Genomic DNA, 13,826 nt, shown 5'->3' with positions numbered 1-13,826 from the left:
CCCCCCCCCCCCCCCCCCACACACACACACACACAAAAAGTAATATACTATGGTGTGGGTTTCAAAGGTTTACAAGATATAGTTCTTAATGAGTTTAAACCATTAAATGACATATAAAGTCAAAATTATTATTAGTTTTCATGCCATTATTATACTTTCAATGTCAAAATTATAAAAAAGTCAATATTAACTTAAATGTTTTTTTTCATTTATTTTAAATAATTAGTTTTAAAGTCATTATTGTCATTCCAAAGTCATAATTATGAGCGATAAAGTCAGTTATTGGTTTTAAAGTAATTATTATTTGACTCTTTATTATACATACTTGTGCAACACAAAGTCATTAAGATTAGTTTTAAAGTTTTATTATACTTTTTTTTTTTTTTCTTCTATTGGCTGCTCCTTTCTTCAGGGGTCACTGCAGCGAACTGTCACATGAAGACTTGCCAATTGATTTTACGCCGGATGCCCTTCCTGACGCTACCACAGCCCTCTGTGTGGAGCAGAGAACTGCCATCTAGGGCACCCGGGGGGAGCAGATGGTGGGGGTTAAGGGCCTTGCTCAAGGGCCCAGAGTGGGGCAAATGTGGGTGGAGGCAGGTGTGGGTGTTTCACTTTTCCCAGACCCATTTTGATGTTGTCGGCACGAGGAGTTGAACCGGGGAACTTCCGATCACAGGCCCACTTTATCTAACCTCTGCTCCACCACTCCCATGTTTTTGTATACATTCAATGTCAGTATTCTGTGCATTTCATAATTATGGTAAATGGTAAACGGACTGTACTTATATAGCATCTTTCTATCTTATCAAGATACTCAAAGCTCTTTACACTACAATCTGTGCCCTCATTTACCCATTCATACAGAACTCTACTAGATCTATACAACGAATAATCAATGCTTTAGATCACGTTCATAAGCCAATGGGACACACATCGGAGGCTATGAGGGGTTCAATGTCTTGTCCAGGGACACTTTGGCATGTGACTGCTGGTGGAATCAAACCCCCAACTCTCCCATTGGAGGACGACGGCTCCAGTGATGTGCAGTCATGATGACAAGTGAGATGCTAACAATGATAAGAGAAAATGCATTTAACCACTTGACTGTTCTATAAAACTGTTTTCTGGATTATTTTAACTCTTCAGTGGTCAAAATCACAGAATTTACACATTTCCTGTTAAAACGCATGGAAGAAATGCCAGGTGAGACTTTGTAGTGCTGTGGTTCACCTCTGGGGGGCGCTGTGTCATATTAGTATATAAAGTAGGCAGTTGGAGCATAATAATAATAATAATAATAATAATGTCATCACAATGTCAGCACTGTATGTTTCCATACAATGGCAAAATTAGTCTCTGCATTTAACCCATCCACCACCAGGTGGTGCAGTGGGCAGCTATTGAAAGCGCCCGGGGGACATTTTTGGGGATTAGACGTGCTGCCCAGAGACGCCACGTGATGTGCAGTGACTGGGGATCGAACCTGGGACTCTCGGGTCCCAAGCTGGCTGCCCTGCCTCTACACCATCTCGGCCCCATGCACCCTGATTCATTGTTTTGTATACTACTCTTATTTTAACTGCATTTTTACTGTAGTTTAGTGTTGTCATTGTCTCTGTACTTTGTATGTTCTGTTTGGAACAGGTCCCTCTTGTAAGAGTCCTTGTGTCTTAATGAGGCTAGCCTGTATAAATAAAGGTTGAATGAAAAAAAAAAATCACTCATCTTTAAAAATATGTTTATTTATTTAAAAAGAGAGGGGTATGGAGTTGATTAAAGCATAATTAGATGCCTTAAAAAAAGGTTAAATTGAAATATAAGCTTCTATTTTGGGTTCATATATGTGAGTGTCTGATTCCAGATGAGTCAGCCTCACCTGTCACAAACCTCACCGCACGTCACTGGGCTGCTCTAACCGCTCAGCCACAGCCGCCCAACATTTAAATTATGACTTTCAAAGCCTTTATGAGGTTTTTGTAAATCATAATTATGATTTTCAAAACTTTTAACTTTGAGTTTTAAGCCTTTGCTTTGGAACTCCTAGTGTCATGTGTTTGATTATTACTTTTGATTTTGTTCATGTGGTGGAAACCAGCTTCCATACGTTGCCCTGAAGTTAAGCGCTAAGGCCCTCTGAGTTGTGGTTTCTTCACTTGTGTAAATAACTAGCTGTGCATCAGCCTGGTGAAACCTGACTGTAGAGAATGGCCTGCCAATAGCAAACCCATGTCGGTATTATTACGGGGAATGATCTGCCAATAAGATTCCATCTCATGCCTCCTGTGAGCCCAAATGACTGGTGTGTTGGCCACAAGTCAGCGATAACTCAACCCTAATTGACATGGTGTGTGCTGCCTCCCGGGGGCTCGAGAGGGCCGATGGAATGGAGATGAACGAAAAATTGAACAAAGGTGAGGCAATGGAAGCAAACATGGAATGGGCTGGGGACGGGTTGCAATGGATGAAGAGGAGGAATGAGGCAGATGCACAAGGGATCTCTGGTCAGCTGGCAGCAATAGCTGGAGCACTGTCGCTTTCTCTGCTCGCCCCTGACAGCGATCCATTTAAAGGCCTCCTGGTGCAAACAGAGTGCTAAAACCCAATCAAGCGGGCTCAAAGAAGAAAAAACACTTAGGCCTAGCTTCTACTTGTGTGAGCAATTCACCTCAGACTGACCTCTTCAGGCATTTTAAATAAGACGCGCACATCGTGAAGAGCGCAAACATGACACTCAAAGATCCGAGGACGGCTGTGACGCTGTAAAAACCAAAATACACCTTTCGAAATCAAAGATGACGTCGTGTTTGGTATTATTGAGGTCAAAAGAGTAGAAAATGCTATTTAAAGGAAAGGTGGGGAGAAAACTCAATAAGACGAAGACGCCAATGCGAGTTATACAAGTATCAGCTGAGACAACAACAAAACAGTGTTATAGATCATAAAATTAAGTGACCGCCTATAGTCCTTGGGAAAAAAGCTCTCAAAGAACAAAGCTGATCTCCTTGCCTCATAGTCTCCTTTGGAAAGGTCAGTGTGGACTCATTTATCAAGCGTTGTATTCTTTTGACAGAACTGGCAGTCATGTAAAAGGCACTTAAGCAAATTACCAGAACAATCCTTTGAATTAATAGTTTTTATAACTTTTTGTCCGAAATGATTAATAGTAAACTGGAAAAACAGTAGTGGGGGGTGGGATGTCTGCAGAAAGTGAGATAAAGATTGATTTCATTATTTATACTCTGTCCTCCGTGTTGCAGTTAGAGAACAATCGGTAGGGTTGAAATGGGGCGAGAGATCAGAGCGAGGCACCTTCCTGAAAAACCTTCACTCGGCCATGCACGAAACGCAGAAAAGACCTCTGTCCACACATGACAGGATTAGTGTTTCACTCAAATCAATGCTTAGCAGCCCAATGGTGGGTTTATGCCTCTGAAAGAAGCTGCTTGTGCTCAACCAAAGATCAGAGGAAGTTAGACAGCATAATGAAATGACATCTGTCAATGCTGTGTTGGACTGCGTCCACCAGGCACCCTGGTCCGCTTCGATTTAATGTACTCCCCTTGAAATGTTTGGTGAGAACGTAATTAGCTAGCACTGGGCAGGCACACTCATCTGAGACTGGCATCACTGTTTTCTCCTCTCCATCCCCCTGTGTGTTGTTGCACACAGTATTAACAATGACAAAACGGTAATTAATATTTTCTCGCCATTGTCGAGCAAGACAGAGGACATGGGAGTAACGTTGCCAAGGAAGGCCACTGCCAAACGGGCCAGCTTGCCAGCTTTTTTTATTTTTGTTTGGAGAAAAGTGTTTTTTCGTAAGCCAACTGAGCAGTGTTAGAAAAAACCTGTTTCCGCCTCTGTTTGGCCCAAAAATACTCTTTAAAGAACACTTTGACCAACAGTTAAACTTTCTTAGCAAGTCCACTGTCAAAGGACTGACGGAGGCCTTAGTTTTCAGTTTTTACTTTTTCTTTCAGGATTTGGGGGATGTGGGCAGGACCACCGAAGAGCCACTACAGTCAGATGGTATATGAGAATGGAGAGCCGTGCTGGCAGGGAGGTTCACGCACCACTACAGTAAGTACATCCTCATACAAACAAACACATTTTTAGAATTATCAGTAGATTTAAAACCTCAGAGACCAACAAAATCTTAAAATCAATCCTTTTACAGACAGCAGTCCAACAAAATGGAAACCAGTATTGGTGTTTGTGTTCAGTTTCAGTAAAATCAGCTAAAGTATCGCTTTTGATAAATGGTGGCGCAGTTGGTAGAGCTGCCGCCTGTCAGTGAGGTGGTCACCGGATTGAATCCTGGCCGGGAGACCTTTCTAGGTCGAGTTTGCATGTTCTCTCTGTGCATTCGTGGGTTTTGTCCGGGTACTCCCGTTTCCTCCCACAGATCAAAAACATACATGTTAGACTGACTGGTAACTCTAAATTGTCCCTAGATGTGAGTGAGAGAGTGAATGGTTGTTTGTCTCTGTGTCCCTGTGATGGACTGGAGACCTGTCCAAGGTGTACCCCGCCTCTCTCACAGTGTCTGCTAGGTATGGGTACCAGTGACCCCCACAACCCGAAAAGGAAGATGTGGGTAAAAGATAATGGATGTCATGCTTAATTTATGTATCCATTTTGTGCAACACACCATTTACCAGTTGGTCCAGTGTTCTTATGTCCAAAAGCCTCATTCCTCCATATATACTTCTTGTCCTTGTGGATAAATAGCTCAACTTTTTCATTTCAATTATTTGATTTATAAAGCTCTTTACAACTCCTCAATGGACCAAAGTGCTGTACAGTGCTATGCAATGCAAAAAATGTTCAACTAATGCAAGAACACTAGAAATAATAAAAATGAGTTTTAAGCTAGGATTTAAAATCATCTAAGGATGATTCCTTTCTAATATGCAAAGGCAATTTTTTCCCACAATTTTCATCCCCCACCACCTTAAAAACCCTGTCCCCTCTGAGCTTACAACTAGTTTATGGTCCAGTCAGGAGCAGCTGATCAAGTGGACTGGGAGAATGGGCAGGTAGGTAAGTGTAGCAGCTCAGAAAGATAAGGGTGAGCAAAAAAATTTAAAGAGTTAAAAACAAATAAAAGCATTTGAAAATGGATTGGCAGCTAGTGAAGGGATTTTAAAACAGGTTAGATGTGATTCGACTTTCTTGTGCGAGTTTAAAGACGTGCCACTGCATTTTGCACCATCTGTATAAACGGGCGACGGCGGACACACTGAACCCCACCATAGAGTTACAGAAGTCCAGCTGAGTTGTAATGAAGGTGTGGATCCCTGTTTCAAACAACTGCTGGGAAAGAATGAGTCTTATCATGGGCATCTGCCCTAAATACCAAACCATACCATACCAAACCTGCTTTATTTATAGAGCACTTTAAACACCCACAGGACCAAAGTGCTGTACACATAATAAAACAATCAGACAATAAAGAACAATTACAATAGTTAAAAGTCAACATTACAGATGGTGTCAAAGGTCAGGGAGAAGAGATGGGTTTTAAGAAGGGATTTGAAAACAGACAAGGAAGAGGTCTGATTCTCAGACCTCTGTGAATAGCAAGGGGCCATCAGGGCACTAACGATCGGTTGTTAGGCTGATGGTCCTCCTTTATCACGTGAACAGCTAGTTTTGGCTGTCACCAGCAAACTGCTTGATCCACTATGAGAAGGTGCTATTTATAAGAATGAGTTTAGTCCAGCTCCTCAGACTGAAAGTCTTTTGGATAAAAGATGAAACGTTTCAACAGTTTTTTTTTTTTTTAATCTGTCCAGAGGACCTGACTTAACTTTGTTAGGCCTGTCTGATGTTCCATAGTCTAGGAGCTGCCACGGCCACTAATGAAAGAAACTAGATTTTACAGCTGATCTCATCCTTCTGTCAAATTTAAAACCGCCTTCAACTTGAGCCACTACAGTTGTGAGAGTTGGTTTGATGCACTGGGCAAGTGAACCAAGATGCAAAGTGGCAGAAGTTACCATGAAAACAAACCTTTTGTCTTCTCTGACCATGAACTGTTCTCCAGAAGGCAGCTGTACTTTTCTGTCCATCTTGAAGGCGTGCTGTTCAGGAGCTTCTTTGTTGGTCAGAACCCACTCATCTCGTGGTCATGTGACACTGGTGGTCCAGCAGTTTCCAGTTCATGGCAGGCTTAAGCCTTGCTGGTTCACTTGAACTTTCCAACCCAGTTCTTGTTTGTAAAAATCATCAAAGTTAAATAGTGTATAAAAATTCAGCTCTGCAATATGTATGGTTTGACAAAAAAAAATGAGTTAAGGCAGGAAATACAGAAATACTCATGCCGATGAAGCGTGTATGTAAATGTTGGGCTAAAACATTGTGTAACAATTTGTTTTTTTAATTATTAAAAAACCCTTTGAAGGGTTCGTGTTTGCACAAAGCAACCCTGATCTGCAGCTTTGGCACCTGCGAGTCGCAACTCACAAACACTTCGTCTCACCAAGCTGCACAAAACGACTTAATATCTGAGCACAACAAGAACCAGGTGACACAAAAAGAGTTTATTTTTAATCTGAGCTTTGGACAAAAAGTGAATTACCCGCCTGAAACTTGGGCACAATAATACCTGTCAAGTTTTATCTCCGAGGCTCTCCAGGTGCTTTTGTTCAGCAGAAGGATCGTCTGCAGTATGATGTGAGGCGTTGCCATGGAAACCCCTAGAAGTAGAATATGTTGATTCCCCCCCTTTGCCTTCTCATCGTCTGCGTCAATGTGACCTGTTAGTCATGCCAGTAATACACCACCACCACCTCGACCATCCTGTTGGTATGTTGGACGACAGCAGTGATGTCCCATTATCCTACCAGTGTTCTGTAAGAATGGCTGTCTGGTTCCAGGCGAGGAAACTTCAACACCAGGAGCTGAAGTTATATATTATGCAGCAGGTTTCATTTAAAGGCACTGCTTTCTTTGTTTTGGTTTGGGTTTTTTTGGGGACAAAAGTTGAATAAAATTTCACAAAATAACAAAAGCAGGTCGTTTTAAATCGGCTTCCTTAGTGAGAAGAAGCTGCGGAGCGTCTCCAGACTCGGGTTACCATCGTCTCTTGACCTCGCCTCACCTCCTCCTCCTCCTGTTTTCTAGGTCACGCTGACATGTGGAACGGAGACAGGCCTGCGATCGGCGAAGGAGCCCAGCAAATGCCAGTACATCATGGACTTTGAGACTCCTGTGGCCTGTCAGACGGTGCTGAAGCAGAGGGGCGTGCACAGTGAACTGTGAACCCCCCAACCTCCTTAGCCTAGAATAACTTGGACCCCTGCCTCCCACCCCTGTTGGCTCACCCACAGTGACAGACGGGGGGTCCGCGTTGTCAGAACGTATATTCTCCTCAGCTAGTTTGACTGAGGTCAGAATGGGTTTTTCAGTGAAACCACTTTAGTTTTAGTGGATCGTTCCTTCTGTTACAAACTGTTTTTATCAGAGCACAAAGACTCACACTGTTGCTTTGTAGAGCAAAATCACTACGAAGACGCAATAAGTGAAGTCAGATGAGTTGTAGGGTTAGTGCAGTGGCTTCCAATCCACAAAACAGCAGCAGAAACCCCTAACAGTGTTTTGTTAAAGTTAGCAAATATTGCAAATAGATCATTTAAACAAGAACATAACAAAAAAAACAAAAAAAACTTTATACCATTTCTATTCACTTATACAGTAAAATGTGTTGTGTCTTTTTGGCCACAACTGTAACAAGATTAGTAGTAGCCATTTTTAAATTGACTAAATCTCCAAACCTCAAACTTTGCTTTGTGTCCTATATGGACTCCTGAACCAACTTTGGGGCACACAGGAGAACCTTCTGACCCAAAGTTGAGGTAGCAACTTTGTTATGGGCCATGTAACACTTCAAATGATCTCCAGTACTCAAGGTGGCAATTAAATAAATAAAAAAACTGTTAGCAACTATTCTACATCATTACCAAGATTAAAACAATTCTTGTCATTGTACCTTTGTTTCATTGACTTCTGAGAAATGTATGGGTATGTTAACCAGCTAGCTGGTTGAAAGGTTCTGTCCAGGCTTAAAGTTGCGTGTTGAAAGCTACTGGTCTAGACCAGTGGTTCCATAATGTTTCATCTTTCAACTCTCAAAACAACAAATGGAAAGCTTTACATCCTCAAACACCTTTGGATGCAATCAGACTATGTGTCCATATACAGTGCAACAGAGCAGGCAAGAAAAATGTCAAAAACATATTATCCAGTGGAGATGGAGCTAGGTTGTTGAGGGCTTTGTAGGTTAGAAGTAATATTTTGAATTCTATTCTGAATTTGACAAGGAGCCAACCAGTCAACAGTGTGTAGGGTTTATACCTACACTTTTTTTAAATCTCAGGTAACAATTACAACAAGATATTCTAATAACAGCCATTGTTTGATTTTTGAAGAACCCCATCTTAGATGACATTCTAGCGAGCGTTTCCTATTTTTAAGTAACTGCCTGATGTACTGCAACAACAAAACAAAAATCCTTGAACTTAATGGTAGTGGCGTCTTTACTGTAGCCTCAATGAAAGGGATAGTCGAGCTCTTCAGGTGGGGTTCTGGGAAGGGTTATGAGAAATCGATATCCTACCAGTTGTCGATAGCTCGTTGAATGAGTTCAGAGAAAGTCGGATTCTGACCAGTTTGAGCTAATATGCACAACATGTGCTTGCCAATAATAGTTATTGTCAAGCACAAATAGCAGCAGCAGCTAGCTGTAGCACTTCTGGTGCTGGCCCACTTGGAATATTAGATTTCTACCAGAATAACCTTGTAACACACAATACATACTGGTTAGATAGCATCGGCATAAACTGCTATCAAAATGTAGAGTTCAGTTTGAAAGGGCGATAATCCACTTTGGTTTTGGCCCCACACCGACTAGCCATTAGCTCATCAAACGTGTAAAAATAAAAATAAAGTTTCCAAACCGAGTTTCAAAGAGGTTTGAAGTAGCACTTTACCTTCAGAAGGACAAGTCTCGAGGGTTCATATGTACAGTGGTATATTAGAGTATTCCTGTCAGAAAAGCCCAAAACAAATACTGACATATCTTCACTGCAAGAATTTGCTAAAACTTCAGAAAAGGTGGAGTTAAAAACTACCAAAAGCACATCGTTGTGACAGAGTTTTCCTTGGGGAGGGAACATAGGTGTTCCTGCTTCTTTAAGTCTGTGTGGGCAACTGCTGGTGTTTATAGTTCAGTCCACTTAGAGCTTTACAGTTTCCACACATGGCGAGGATCTGGCATCTGTCTTGACGTCAAAAACAAAGTTGGAAGGATTTCTCTCTAAGAATGTGGTTTCTGAGAGAGAAAATGTTCGAAGCTAATCTCCCCTCACTGTATTCCATCAAAACATGCGTCTCTACTAGGGATATTCAATAGGTGGCTCAGGGGACAAATCAGGCCCATGGGTGAACTCAGTTCAGCCCACCAATGGGTTTATTTTTAAATAAAACTAGATTTTAAACCATTAACAAACTTAATGACAATAACTGGTGGATGTCCAGCCCCTGAGCTCTTGGCTTTCAGTGACTATGGCCCCCTGAGTAATTTAGCTGAATAGCCCGGGTCTACGCTTTTCTTCTTCTTGTGGGTTGGCTATTTTTGTTGCCGTTTGTAATTTTGGTGCCAACGTTTTAGATGGAAGAAGTACTTAGTCAACACGGTCACATAAATCTGGGCTGCAGGCACTCAACCACTGACATTGAGAATTGCAGATGTTAGTAAATTTTGTAAGTACGCGAACACAGATAGCATGAACATCGTTTCCCTTCTAATGATTCTCAGAAGTATTCAGGTTTGGCTCCGCCCCTCCTCAGTTAGTGTACCGTATTTTTCGGACTATAAGGCGCATTAAGAGAAACAAAACGGATAAGTCGAACTTTATTCAACTCGTTCACAATAACCACATAAAATTGGTTTGAGGTCAGTAAAAACAACAAGAATTAATACATATGGTGCATCTGATTATAAGGCTTACTGTCAATTTTGGTTAAAATTAAAGTATTTTAAGTGCGCCTTATAGTCCGAAAAATACGGTAACTCTTTTCTGAATTGCCATCTTATTTGACCTGTGCCAACTTGGGATCAGAAATGCAAAGGGATATACCTGGATGAAAACTTTAGTTGCCACGACAACCACCCACCACTCAAAACTGGCATTTTCATAAAGTTCACATTAAACGTCAGGTAGGTAAGTCTCAACTGAAAACTTCTTACAGACCAAAGTGTTTCTCTTCCTGAACAGGTTCAGTGTTCTGATTGGTTACTTACAAAGTGTTGAAAAAGCTCCGCCCTCTTTTTGTTTTTTTACGTCAGCCTTCCTAAAACTGCAAACGTTTAATGCATATACATTATATTAATCCTAACAAAGATTAAACAAATCAGTTTTGTTCCTTTTCCAAGAGTCGTTTGCTTTAAATAATAACCCATGGCTTACAAATATACTTCTTTTTTTATCAAAGAATTTCTCGAAGGCTGAGCACCACAGCGTCAAGACAAAGTATTAACGCATTAACAGCTTTGTAGAACAAATAGAAGAAATGTCCTTGCTACATTTTTACAGCACACTAATAAATTGCTTCAAAGTTCACAATTATGTACATTCACCCACGTTTCTTAAACCATCTTCCTAAGGAGATTTTCTATTTAGAAGCTTAATTGCACTGTCGATACATGTACAGATTAAATGCCAGGATTTTATGATGTAAAAGAAATAGCCCACGATCAATCATTTCTAAACTTTTATTTTATTTTTTTTTACATTTATGGTGACATAAAAATAACTTTGGTTAGGCCATCTGGACAGTTTGTGTTGAAACGTTTCATCTATCATTCAAAGGACTTCATCAGTCCGAGGAGCCACAACAAACAGTCCCATAAGTAGCACACTCACATAGTGGGCCATAACTTTGTGACTTAACTTTGTTGGATTACCTGGATTATTGAGCATGAACTTTGATGTTTTGAACCACTTTCCATGGCTGCCTCAGACGAGTCAACGGGGCAGAGAGTGGACTCCAGAAACCACCTTATCACCATCAAACTGGTTGGTCCACTATGTGAGTGCGCTGCCTGTGGGACTGAGTTTGTTGCGGCTCCTTGGACTGATGAAGTCCTTTGGATGAAAGACGAAACGTCTCAACAAGAAAAGAAACTGTCCAGATGATCTGACTGAACTTTGTTGGCTTCACATTTGAGCATTTAAACCGTTGCGTACTTTTCAGCTAGACGTGCCGAAACATTGTTTCTGTCAGCTGGAAATCCCTCTTCAGCTTGGAATAGATTGTGTGTTGAACGTGGAGGGTTCACGTTTCTGTAAGGACGTCACTTTGGGTTCTTTGAGGGTGTGTTCCTTTGGATAGAAGAATGATCTCGCTCTCCTTGCAAGTTTATTTTAATACAGTTTGTCAAACTTTAATCCTGAATCCAGAGCGATTGTTGAATGTTTCTAACAGCTGGGAAAACATTGTATCTGATGAACTCCTTCAGTCGCCATGTCTTGGTCCTTTCGAAAACCTTTTGGTCCTATCACGTCAATATGAACCAAGACATGAGGAATGTTACCAGCACCTTGTTGAATGTTCGTCCCGTTGAACTGAAGCTGTTCTGAAGGTAAAATGGATTCCACCCCTGTACTAGCAAGGGTATCCGTATGATCTGTACAATTCAAGTGGAAAAAAATATGTTGCATTGGAATTTAAAAAAAAAATAAATTAAAAAAGCATCACATCCTAAACAAATATTTATGCCTGTAAACTTGTCGCTTTTCGACAAAAATTGCTGATTTCAAAGGCGTGGTAGATGGCATAATTTCCCATTGACTGGACACGTAGCGCTAGCTTAGTGCTACGTTAGTGCCAGCAGTTGTCGACTGGCGGTGTTAGGATGTGCGAGTGAAGCGGAGCGCTACGTCTGTAGCATCTTAGCTAGCGTGTCTGCAATGTGCGCCGCTAGCTTAACGCTACGTCAACGTTTGAACAATAGCCGTCTGCCACATACACCAAGATTATGCCCTAAGGTTTGAAAAGTGCGCCCCACAACAGGTGCTGGGTCTGTCACCTTTTTCATCCTTTGTCAGCTTGCAGGTATAAATACTGTGTTGACGCAGCTTCTGGTTTAATCGATCTTTATAGGAAGGAGTCAGTAATCGAGCCACACAGTGCAGCATTTTTACACTTTTCTTTGCTAAAGAGCTAAGTGTGTGATCACATGACCCCACACTTTCAAAAACTATATCAAATTTAGGCCTTCAGAGACCTTTAGGTGAATGGGCAATATTTTTGCCCACGTCTGTGTGCGCTAAAGATTTGATGAACCAGTGGATGGATTTTAATGGACGCTCAAATAAATCATTAGACGTCTATCTGCTATCGATTAACCCTATTCAAGATGGCCGTCACAGCTAGTCCACATTAGCAAACACACAAAAGACTCACTTTTATAACCGTTAGGCTGAAATGTCTCATCAACACATACTCTGAGCGCCAACATCTCACAAGATCATCCGTAACGTTAGCTAAGCTCTCGACTTGATTTTGTTGTTCCTCTATTTTGTTTTTCCATTGACACGTCCCAGTTAACTATTTTTTAAATCTCAAAACCTGGGCTTGGGGGGGGGGGGGGGTGTCGAGTCCAATCTGACCTTTAATATTTGTAGCACTTATTTTTCCCCCGTAGTGACGTGTATGTGTGTACGAATAAAATCCCTTAAACCATTGAAAGTATTTACAAACGTCCACTTCTTCTATACTGACTGTAACATTTATTGATTTGCCAGCGTCTCAGCAGCCTCGTGCTTCCTGCGCCAGCCGTCTCATGTTATGCAACAGCTTGTGGAGTTTGTGCAGCAGAACCCTCTGCTCATTAAGCGGGAGCTAAATCAGCTGTCAGGTATCCAATAGTGTGCTTGATATATTCCAGCCCTGCTGGGGCAGCTGGGTGGCTGTTTGCCTGCTAGCGGTGCAATAGCCTCGGGCCTTGTAGCTCCAAACTGCTGCTTTTTATTTATCTGCCCTCAGCTCTCGTCCACATGCTCCAACTAACCACTCGCCTTCGCGTTCAGGTTTCAGAATGATAATGGGCAGTTTTGTTTAGAGAGCCAAACGAGGCGGGTGTAGCACATTCAGAAAAAATAAAATTCTAATTATACAAAGTCTGAATTGCATTGAGTGAAACAAAGCGACAAACACTGGTTCCACTAAATCTCACTGCACGCAAGTTTGATCCCCCACCCCCGGTCTGTATGTGAGGTCATCGTCACAGGGCACCTTCAATCAGTCAGCACACGAGCATGTTTTGGTCCATTTGTGAGGACCTAAATAAATATTTCACTGTACAGTATACATCACCAGAGATTTACACTAGTCTTTTGTATTGAACATTTATGAATTTGTATTACTGCATAGCTTTTTATATCATCATCATTGATGGACCAATGAATTCTGAATTATATCAGAGACTTCTGAAGGAAAATGTCAGAACATCTGTCCTTAAATCTCAAGAGCAGGTGGGCCATGCAGCGAGACGACGACCCTAAGAATACAAGTGGTTCTACCAGAGAATAAAGTTCATGTTTTGGAATGACCAAGTCAAAGTCCTGACCTTAATCCAATCCAGATGTTGTGGAAAGACCTGAAGCAAGAAGTTAATGTGAGGAAACCACCAACATCCAGAGGTGAAGCTGTTCTGTTCAGAGGAATGGGCTCAAATTCCTTCAAGCTGGTGTGAAGGACTGATTGTTACCAGAGTTGCAGTTATTGCTGCACGGGGGGGGGGGGGGGGGGGGGGG

General features: G+C 41.6%; 1 protein-coding gene across 1 annotated transcript in view; it reads left to right on the top strand.

The window, feature by feature from the left end:
- LOC119427084 (glucosidase 2 subunit beta) overlaps positions 1-7,479 on the top strand; it is a gene marked incomplete in the record, with an annotated part of 251,558 nt that extends 244,079 nt beyond the window's left edge. Inside the window, 2 exon segments of the mRNA XM_037695033.1 lie at positions 3,984-4,083; positions 7,132-7,479. Of these exon segments, the coding sequence (XP_037550961.1) occupies positions 3,984-4,083; positions 7,132-7,269 (238 nt within the window).
- Between the last annotated feature and the right edge of the window lie 6,347 nt (positions 7,480-13,826).

The sequence above is a fragment of the Nematolebias whitei genome, chromosome 1, assembly GCF_014905685.2.
Source record: "Nematolebias whitei isolate Nwh7 chromosome 1, NemWhi1, whole genome shotgun sequence".
Classification (NCBI taxonomy): Eukaryota; Metazoa; Chordata; class Actinopteri; order Cyprinodontiformes; family Rivulidae; genus Nematolebias; species Nematolebias whitei.
Note: the sequence above shows the minus strand (reverse complement) of the source record. Positions and strands in the feature narration are given on the sequence as shown.